The sequence below is a fragment of the Stegastes partitus genome, unplaced genomic scaffold, assembly GCF_000690725.1.
Source record: "Stegastes partitus isolate 25-593 unplaced genomic scaffold, Stegastes_partitus-1.0.2 Scaffold976, whole genome shotgun sequence".
Taxonomy (NCBI): Eukaryota; Metazoa; Chordata; class Actinopteri; family Pomacentridae; genus Stegastes; species Stegastes partitus.
Window position 1 is genome coordinate 12,195 of NW_007578707.1, and position 10,577 is coordinate 22,771.

Consider the following 10,577-nt stretch of genomic DNA (forward strand, 5'->3'; position numbering starts at 1 on the left):
ATGAGGAACACTCTGGAGACATGGAGCTAGTTCAGGAGACCTCATGAGCTCAGAGACACAAAATGACAAAAGAACCAGAGACATGAAAGAGACACGATTTAAGAAAGAGGAAAGTGAGACACGAAGCTGTCTGTAGCGGGTTTGATGATGGAAATGGTTCAACATCTGCAGGATGAGGAGACAAACGCCACAAAAGAGATGTGAAATAATGTAAAAGAAAGACACGAATGAAAAGCTTTTTTCACCCGTGGACACTCGACACACACACTGGCCTTTTCTGTAAAGCTGTTTTAATCAAATAAATAATCAAAAAAAAAGGTTCCTCCTCTCTGGTCTCCGTGGTCCTGCTGACAGACGACAGCTCTGAGTTCTCCTCCTTCATGTTCTGGTTCCTCAGAGCTGCAGGTGTCCCTCCTGCTGTTCCCTGACTGAACCACTAGGTGTCGCCAGACTCCACAGCACAGACAGAAGCCAGCCCGGCTTCACACCAGATAAGTTGGTGGAACTTCTCGCTGTGACCTGCAGCGACCAGCGTTCAGCCATTCGCTGCTCTTTGACACATTTGTCCTGTGTAGTGCATTAACTGTTTATTTAACTGTATGTAAAGTGGAAGAAATCCTCATTTTACAGACATTTGCTGTTATTTGAAAGTCAAACTGTTTATATTGAGGACAGAAAATTGCTCAACCATTCTTTTAACTGTTGTTTTTCCTCTTTGGTAAACTGCAAATAGTATCTAGTAAATAAAACATTATTTATGAATAAAAACTAACAACAATAGGTGCATCAAGGAGCCACCAACAAGCGGTTCATTTCCATAAATGACACGTCAGTGAGCTTCAGTTGGAACAGGCTCTCTGAGGAACCTTTTTGCAGGCTGGTCTTTGTGGACCCAGCAGCTTCACTGAAGCACCTTTTTTAAAATGTATTTATAAAAGCGAAACCAGTCAGCGTGACGAGGAACACAGAACCATCAGAGTGAAGAAACCCTGGATGTCTTCAGCCTGTAGGAGCTTCATGCTTGATGTTTGGTAACCGAGCTGTTGGAGGTCACTGCAGCTTCTTTAGATCTTTCCTCAGAGGGAGTCATCTCCAGAAGATGATCCTGGTATCACTTCAGCACATTTAATGAGTCCATGCAGAGTTCTACCTTCAGACTGTGAATGTTCCAGAGGTCCAGGTCCTTGAAGTCCACAGAGGAGGGTCCAGATCGATCACTTTAATGGACTTTTTCCATCATTTCTGAGCCTCAGAACTTCATCAGAACAGCAGATAGACACATGACAACATCTGGGTTCTGGTAGAACCTGACACCAGATCAGTTTTGGTCAGAACCAGTTACAGCAGGTCAAAGGTCTCATGTTTCTCCTGCGTCTTGATCAGAGGCTCGTCTTCTCGCTACGATTCCTGTCCTCTGGTTTACAGTCACTTTGTTCAAGTTTTAAAAGGTTCAGGACGAGTGCTGAGTGATTAGGAGAAGTTCTGACATGTTTTTGACCCGTTCTGAATTGTTCTGGACAGATTCTGAGTCATTTTGGGGACGTTTTTGTCATTTTGGACACATTTGGGGACAGGTTTTGAGGCACATCGGGTGGTTTTCAGAGAAGTTTGGAGACACTTTGAACAAGTTGTGGACAGTGTTCGAGTCATTTCAGAGGTTTTGGTCACTTGGGTCAGATTTCAGGACATTCTGGACACTTGTTCTTCATCAGTACAGCAGATAGACGCATGACAACATCTGAGTTCTGGTAGAACCTGACACCAGACCAGTTCTACATCCATCCAGGTGTCTCAGTCTGAACACTGGACCTGGTTCTGTTCATGTCCTCTGCCAGCAGCTGGTAGCATCAGTATTATGGGATGGACCATAGTGGTACCAGTCTAATGTCTATGACACAGAGTCATAGAAACAATCACTGGTACCCTGGATGTGGTTCTGGTTCTGATCAGTCACCAGAGGAAACTTTACAAAGTGCATTCTGGGTAAACTTTCTAGGCTCATGTCAGCATGTGTGGTGGTGCTGGGTCAGAACCAGTTCTAGACGATGGAAGGACCGTTTTACCTCCAGAACCAGAACCATCTGCAGACAGGACTCACTCTGGGACAGAATCAGTTTCTAATATGGTCGGTTTTCAGTATAAATTACATTTTTAGATTGGATCTGTTTTTCATTGTTTCATCTGATATACTGTCGTAGATAAAGAACCAGCCGATTCTCAGGAGGTTTGGGAGGAACGTCTCAGACCGGGTCGGTTTTATATGGAGCGACCTGATGTCCTGCTTAAAGCGCTCCTGTCTTGTCTTTGTTCTGTCTTCCTTTCATTTCTTTTTCAGTCTTTTGTCCCCATTCTTCTCTCAACGTTCCAGTTTTATCACTCCCACATTTTTGTCGTCCCTTCCTCCTCCCATCCTTCAGGAAAAAAAAGACTACATTACCCAGGAGGCCTCATTAAGCTGCAGCAGCTGGAAGCAGTGGGCAGATTTACGGTCTGGTTTCATCCTGAGCTGTCTGAGACCGAGCAGGACGCCTCAGATTGATGTCCTGATCCCCCAAAAACTGTAACTCCTGAAACCAAAGAAAAAAGTTTTTAAGGGAGCGGAAAGTGGAGTCAGTGAAGTTGTTGTTCAGAGGTGACCTCGGCTGGTTCGGACCTGACGCTGGTTCGGCTGTCGTCGTCACATGACGTCAGGCGTTACTGGTGTCTTTTCTGGACTGGTCTCTGCCACCAGCGTTCCCCAAACATCTTCATGTTACTGTCATACAGCAGGACAGGAAGCAGAACGTATTCACTTCTAAGGAGAACTGAGACTGTTTGTAGCCAAACTGGACAGCTGGTCATCAGCTGGTGATACAGCCGCTGCTGGTTTTGGTTTGTTGTTTCTTATCTAGAAACCCAGGTGTTTAAAGGAACTGTACCCTCCACGCCTCAGCGTGTGAAGGGACAGTTCAACGTGTAAAGCCACGTTTGGCGTGAAGTGAATCCACCTCATTTCTGTGAAAACTGCAGAAACAAAACTCTTCGGACGCCTTTACGTCATTTCATTGCTTTTGTTTTCCTTTGACATGAAAATGAGTGATTCCATATAAAAAGTTCCCACCTGGCGAACCAGAGCTGCTCACCTGTCTGTAAACAGTGGCTCTCAGTGATTGGCTGTTCCCGGCCAATCAGACGGGGCTGTGAGCATCGCTGTGACTGCGGACAGAGAGCGGCTGCATCAGACGGGAACATTTCATTCAACTCTAGTCAGAAATAACGGTACCGATAATCACAGAGACGGTGAACAGAGGGTGGGTCGTTGGGATGGAGACCAGCGTGATGTTTCAGCGCCTGCTGCAGAGAACTGAAAGCAGTTCTGGGAATGTTTTTTGTTGATACGAGGCGAGCGGCGAGTCTGGACTCTTCAGGAAATCAATCTGGCTGTTTAGTCAGAGCAGCAGACTCAACACGCTGCTGGAATGTGTTTTCCTGGAAGAGGAGACGCCGACGCGCCGACGGTTTGATTCCCCTGCCGGGCTTCCTGTCAGCTCAGTGGCACTGAGGCCGTGTGTTTGTGTGTTCAGGTTACGGGCAGACCGGTCCGCAGGCTCAGAGTCCGGGATACGACTCCATCGTCTCCGCAGTGTCCGGGATGATGCACATCACCGGGCCAGAGGTCAGACTCTCCTCCGACCTTTCAGTATCCGATTCAAACAGCTGCTCACATCGCAAACCTTCACATTTTAGTGACTCCACAATGTACCGGTTTCTTCAGACGATTTACAGTTAATTGATTGATTGTTGTCGATAATGTACCTGATTAACAAAATATTAAAGAATATATGAACTGATGAGGCAGCATAAGAATAAATGTACTGTTGACCAGCTGCAGTACCTGGTTGTTCCACCAGGTGGAGCCTCTTCCTGTTTAATCCTGTAGAGACCAGAGGAGGCGTCACTCAGACGCCTCCCAAAAAGTCGTTCAGGTCTCTTTAAATGTAGAATAAAAGTGAGATATTTGTGCTAATATGCCGTTATGACGCTGACAGCAGACGTGTGTGAATGCTGGAGTTCTGGTCTGGTCAGCCAGTGTTCTGGTTCATCCTCAGACATTCATGGAGCTTCTAGAAACATCATCAACACCTTCTGCCCTCATGCAGCCTCACATCATGATGCTGCCACCTCCATCCTTCACTGTTTCTCCTCCTCTGTTCAGGTCTTCTCCATGTGGAGCCATGATGCAGACATAGATAGACACAGTCCAGAGGTCCAGAACTGAGAAGGTTCTGCTGCTCTCAGCTTGTTGTAGAATCAGAATCAGAATCAGTTTTATTGCCAAGTAATTTTGGCAATAAAACTGATTCTGATTCTGATTCTGATTCTGATTCTGAAAATTCAGGCCCAAAGTGGAGACTGAAGGCAGTTCCAGCTGTGGTTCCATCAGTCTACCTGCATGAACATCTATCTATCTATGTGGTCTTGATAAAGGATTGGTTTGTGATTGCTGAGCTTAGACCTACTGCAGTACCTGAGCAGTGATTAGCGTTTCAATCGCGCTTCATTGGGATGTTCTCCCTCCTCCAACCCATCAGGCTTCTTTATGCTGTTTAGACTCTCACCTAGACTCCAGATCCCAGTTTGACCAGTTGAAGTCCAGCGCAGGCCTTCAGAGTTGTGGTTCACTTCAACATGCACACAGCAGAACACAGAATATACTGTAAGGTTTGTATGAGGTTGTTCTTCTCACCCTCTCCTCCATAACACACTGTATCTGTTGGCAGGACGGCGAGCCGGTGCGTCCAGGCGTCGCCATGACAGACATGGCGACGGGGCTCTACGCCCACGGAGCCGTCATGGCCGCCCTGCTGCAGCGACACAAGACCGGGAGAGGAGTTCACATCGACTGCAACCTGCTGTCCTCACAGGTGAAATCCACGGCTCACACACTCCTGACAGGAAGCTGCAGCGCTTCCTCTCCACTGTTTGCTCGCTTACGTTTTAGAAACCCTCCTCCACGAGGGGACAGAGACATTTTTGAGACTCTGTTGGGATTTTTCAAACTAACCCAGACCAGAAGGTTCCCAGCTCAGGAGGACAGACGCTAAACCACCCAGAGAGTCTCGTCTGAACCTCAAAGGTGGCCTAAAGCGGACACACTCCCACTCTGCAGTAACTGCTTCACGGTGTTGTGTTCAGGGTCGACTGGTACGGGACAGCGCTGAACGTCTGGTTCCATCCAGATCAATGGGGTGTTTCTGACGGTGCAGATAAGCAGAAGTGTCCCGGCAGCTGTGTGTTGTCTGAGCCTCAGCTAACAGCGAATCCTAAAAACCTGCAGGTATTCAAACAAGCCTCTGATTTATCCTGAAAAGTCCGACCAGTTTAAACACAGTCTTCCGTATTTCTCCGAGCGATGTCACTGTTTAAACAATTCCAGCGATTCGTAATCCTAAAACCGTCTGGGACTCGGAGACGGATGGGATCTCGCGTGGCTCTGGACGCCGAAGCGTTCGAGACGCCCAGGGTGCGTTTGATTTGCGGTGTCAGGACGCGCTGCTGGTGTGACAGTGTTGCTTTTAAAACTGTGTTTTATGTTTTCTGTATTCCCATTTTTCACCACTCTGGCTGGGAGAGACGCTGCGACACGACCGAGTTCTGCTCCTTTCACAACTTTATGGTTCTCTGGGGTGGAATTTAGTTTGCAGACTAAGTTTAGAATCAAAACACGTAGAAAAGCCTGTTTCCTGCTGAACATGTTGGGTGAAGACGCTCAGACTGTCCACGAGCTCACGACTCGCATTAGAGATATGAAGATCAACAAAGTGTGCAACATCACGTAAATGTTGAAGGATTCTGAACTGTATCCCCTCACAGTAATCAGATTACTTCCATCAGCAGAGTACTGTCTCTGATATCAGATTACAAACCACCAGTTCACATTCAGGCTCCACAGCAGGAACTAAAGTGAGTCCATCTTTCATTCCTGAGCTTCTCTGGTTCCTTCAGNTCACTGGTACCCTGGATGTGGTTCTGGTTCTGATCAGTCACCAGAGGAAACTTTACAAAGTGCATTCTGGGTAAACTTTCTAGGCTCATGTCAGCATGTGTGGTGGTGCTGGGTCAGAACCAGTTCTAGACGATGGAAGGACCGTTTTACCTCCAGAACCAGAACCATCTGCAGACAGGACTCACTCTGGGACAGAATCAGTTTCTAATATGGTCGGTTTTCAGTATAAATTACATTTTTAGATTGGATCTGTTTTTCATTGTTTCATCTGATATACTGTCGTAGATAAAGAACCAGCCGATTCTCAGGAGGTTTGGGAGGAACGTCTCAGACCGGGTCGGTTTTATATGGAGCGACCTGATGTCCTGCTTAAAGCGCTCCTGTCTTGTCTTTGTTCTGTCTTCCTTTCATTTCTTTTTCAGTCTTTTGTCCCCATTCTTCTCTCAACGTTTCAGTTTTATCACTCCCACATTTTTGTCGTCCCTTCCTCCTCCCATCCTTCAGGAAAAAAAAGACTACATTACCCAGGAGGCCTCATTAAGCTGCAGCAGCTGGAAGCAGTGGGCAGATTTACGGTCTGGTTTCATCCTGAGCTGTCTGAGACCGAGCAGGACGCCTCAGATTGATGTCCTGATCCCCCAAAAACTGTAACTCCTGAAACCAAAGAAAAAAGTTTTTAAGGGAGCGGAAAGTGGAGTCAGTGAAGTTGTTGTTCAGAGGTGACCTCGGCTGGTTCGGACCTGACGCTGGTTCGGCTGTCGTCGTCACATGACGTCAGGCGTTACTGGTGTCTTTTCTGGACTGGTCTCTGCCACCAGCGTTCCCCAAACATCTTCATGTTACTGTCATACAGCAGGACAGGAAGCAGAACGTATTCACTTCTAAGGAGAACTGAGACTGTTTGTAGCCAAACTGGACAGCTGGTCATCAGCTGGTGATACAGCCGCTGCTGGTTTTGGTTTGTTGTTTCTTATCTAGAAACCCAGGTGTTTAAAGGAACTGTACCCTCCACGCCTCAGCGTGTGAAGGGACAGTTCAACGTGTAAAGCCACGTTTGGCGTGAAGTGAATCCACCTCATTTCTGTGAAAACTGCAGAAACAAAACTCTTCGGACGCCTTTACGTCATTTCATTGCTTTTGTTTTCCTTTGACATGAAAATGAGTGATTCCATATAAAAAGTTCCCACCTGGCGAACCAGAGCTGCTCACCTGTCTGTAAACAGTGGCTCTCAGTGATTGGCTGTTCCCGGCCAATCAGACGGGGCTGTGAGCATCGCTGTGACTGCGGACAGAGAGCGGCTGCATCAGACGGGAACATTTCATTCAACTCTAGTCAGAAATAACGGTACCGATAATCACAGAGACGGTGAACAGAGGGTGGGTCGTTGGGATGGAGACCAGCGTGATGTTTCAGCGCCTGCTGCAGAGAACTGAAAGCAGTTCTGGGAATGTTTTTTGTTGATACGAGGCGAGCGGCGAGTCTGGACTCTTCAGGAAATCAATCTGGCTGTTTAGTCAGAGCAGCAGACTCAACACGCTGCTGGAATGTGTTTTCCTGGAAGAGGAGACGCCGACGCGCCGACGGTTTGATTCCCCCGCCGGGCTTCCTGTCAGCTCAGTGGCACTGAGGCCGTGTGTTTGTGTGTTCAGGTTACGGGCAGACCGGTCCGCAGGCTCAGAGTCCGGGATACGACTCCATCGTCTCCGCAGTGTCCGGGATGATGCACATCACCGGGCCAGAGGTCAGACTCTCCTCCGACCTTTCAGTATCCGATTCAAACAGCTGCTCACATCGCAAACCTTCACATTTTAGTGACTCCACAATGTACCGGTTTCTTCAGACGATTTACAGTTAATTGATTGATTGTTGTCGATAATGTACCTGATTAACAAAATATTAAAGAATATATGAACTGATGAGGCAGCATAAGAATAAATGTACTGTTGACCAGCTGCAGTACCTGGTTGTTCCACCAGGTGGAGCCTCTTCCTGTTTAATCCTGTAGAGACCAGAGGAGGCGTCACTCAGACGCCTCCCAAAAAGTCGTTCAGGTCTCTTTAAATGTAGAATAAAAGTGAGATATTTGTGCTAATATGCCGTTATGACGCTGACAGCAGACGTGTGTGAATGCTGGAGTTCTGGTCTGGTCAGCCAGTGTTCTGGTTCATCCTCAGACATTCATGGAGCTTCTAGAAACATCATCAACACCTTCTGCCCTCATGCAGCCTCACATCATGATGCTGCCACCTCCATCCTTCACTGTTTCTCCTCCTCTGTTCAGGTCTTCTCCATGTGGAGCCATGATGCAGACATAGATAGACACAGTCCAGAGGTCCAGAACTGAGAAGGTTCTGCTGCTCTCAGCTTGTTGTAGAATCAGAATCAGAATCAGTTTTATTGCCAAGTAATTTTGGCAATAAAACTGATTCTGATTCTGATTCTGATTCTGATTCTGAAAATTCAGGCCCAAAGTGGAGACTGAAGGCAGTTCCAGCTGTGGTTCCATCAGTCTACCTGCATGAACATCTATCTATCTATGTGGTCTTGATAAAGGATTGGTTTGTGATTGCTGAGCTTAGACCTACTGCAGTACCTGAGCAGTGATTAGCGTTTCAATCGCGCTTCATTGGGATGTTCTCCCTCCTGTTGTGTCCTTTAGATGAAATACACCTTTAACGTGAAATGCAGGCTGTGATTGGTGTTCGAGGCTGCGAGGTCTCGATCCCTGCGGTCGACTCCTGAGGCTGCTACACATAAAATACCCACAATCCACCTCTCCTCCCTCCCCATGTCCCACGGTGCATTCCTGCGTGGAGCGCTGCGACCACAGGCACGCCGCCCACAGGGGGAACAATGAGCGCACACACTGAGCTGAGTTTGGTTTGGGTGTCGGGGGGAAATCTAATTGTCGCAGATCGTCTTTACAAGCTGCCTGCACGTCCTGAAAAAGCTTGAAGCTCCACACCAAAGGCTGAGAAGTCATAAGTTTTAAGTTCAGCTTGAAGCATTTGTGGTGTGTCGGGGAAATGAGTCAGTCATGCAGAAAAATACTTTCTGAAGATAAGAAAGCCTTCAGCAGACTGGTCCTGGGGGAGCGTTTCCCCCGAGACGCTGTCGGTCCGACGACAACGTGGTTCTCATCCTTCAAGCCTTTTTTTTGTCACACTGAAACATGAAACAGTCGGATTAAAGCAGAATGTAAATCTCACATTTCTGCAACCTTTCCGAGCTCCTCGCCGTGGCATCATGTGACTCGGTCTGGTTTTGCAGTGAAGATGTTGAAGCCTTGTTTTTATTTGTCAGGAATGTCTTTTCTTATGTTCTCATAAAACACAAACCACAAGCAAAGCAAGCTGACTGATTCACACAGGACTCGGAGCAAGACAGAAACACGAGTCAAGTTAGGTAGAAGATCAAATATGAATGAACGGACCAGCAAATGGATGTGCATCAGAAATGAACCAGGTTGGACCGACGTGATCCGGGCTCCTGTGGACTCTGCAGGTTGAGTCTGCCTGCTTTTAGCCACACAGCTTGTTAACGGATCAACCCTTATTTCTAATTTTTGTTTAATACATTCTACCTTCATACCGTGTCACAGAGAGCAGCTTTTCCATGACTGACTGAAGCCAGTCCTCTGGTCACTGCTGCCGTCACAGAGGAAGCACAGCGTGAGGCAGGACAGCAGGGACGCCTGCTTTGGGTTTCATTCAGTTATCAGGTTGTTATCAATCAGTAAGTAGTGCTGGATGCAGTGAGCGTTTGTCCTGCGCTGATAGTTCTGTCAGACACATGGTTTGGGACGGGGATATATTAACTCTGTCCCACTTGATTTTATTTGACTTTTTCATTTTCTCTCCTGCATTTTCAGTCAATTCTAAACACAAACTTACTTAATGTACAGTAACCTGAAGTCTTTGCATCAAGTTACACGTCCAAACCCAGATTAGCAGTTATAGTCACAAAAAATAAGGATGGTTTCTGTTGATTTTTAAACGTAAACCAGCTGATTTTATAGGTGGAAATACGTTTTGTTTTTCAATTGAAGTTAAATATCTGTCACATATATAAGATTTGTTTGTACAGTTACATGTAAGAGCTCAGTTTACACTGGAGACGATCTAAATGTACCAACAGCAATTAGTAATGTTTTAGAAGATTTTTTTGTTTTTACATAAAATCAGTTATGAAGTCCGCTGGATTATTTATACTACAGTATTATTATATTCATCATTAGATTGTTTGCCATGTGAATACGTTGTGCAGTTATGCAAAACCAATGCTGGTAACTGTGTTTGATGATGGAAAACAGCTGTATTTTTATGAGATGGTTATTTTCCATCATTGCTGATATTATTATTATTATTGTTGTTGTTGTTGTTATTTCAGAGAACACAGCTTTCATCCATCTGTTAGAGCTTGAAGAGCCTCAGTACCTCCTACATCTACCCTCTAACCCTACATCTACCCTCTAACTCTACATCTACCCTCTAACCCTACATCTACCCTCTGACTCTACATCTACCCTCTGACTCTACATCTACCCTCTAACTCTACATCTACCCTCTAACTCTACATCTACCCTCTAAC

General features: G+C 46.4%; 1 protein-coding gene across 2 annotated transcripts in view; it reads left to right on the top strand.

Moving 5' to 3' along the window:
* sugct (succinyl-CoA:glutarate-CoA transferase) overlaps positions 1 to 10,577 on the top strand; it is a 62,576-nt gene that overhangs the window by 10,480 nt on the left and 41,519 nt on the right. For both annotated transcript variants that reach the window (XM_008294592.1, XM_008294593.1), the window contains exons 7-8: positions 3,564 to 3,655; positions 4,761 to 4,904. In XM_008294592.1, the coding sequence (XP_008292814.1) occupies positions 3,564 to 3,655; positions 4,761 to 4,904 (236 nt within the window). The remainder of the gene's footprint in view (positions 1 to 3,563; positions 3,656 to 4,760; positions 4,905 to 10,577) is intronic.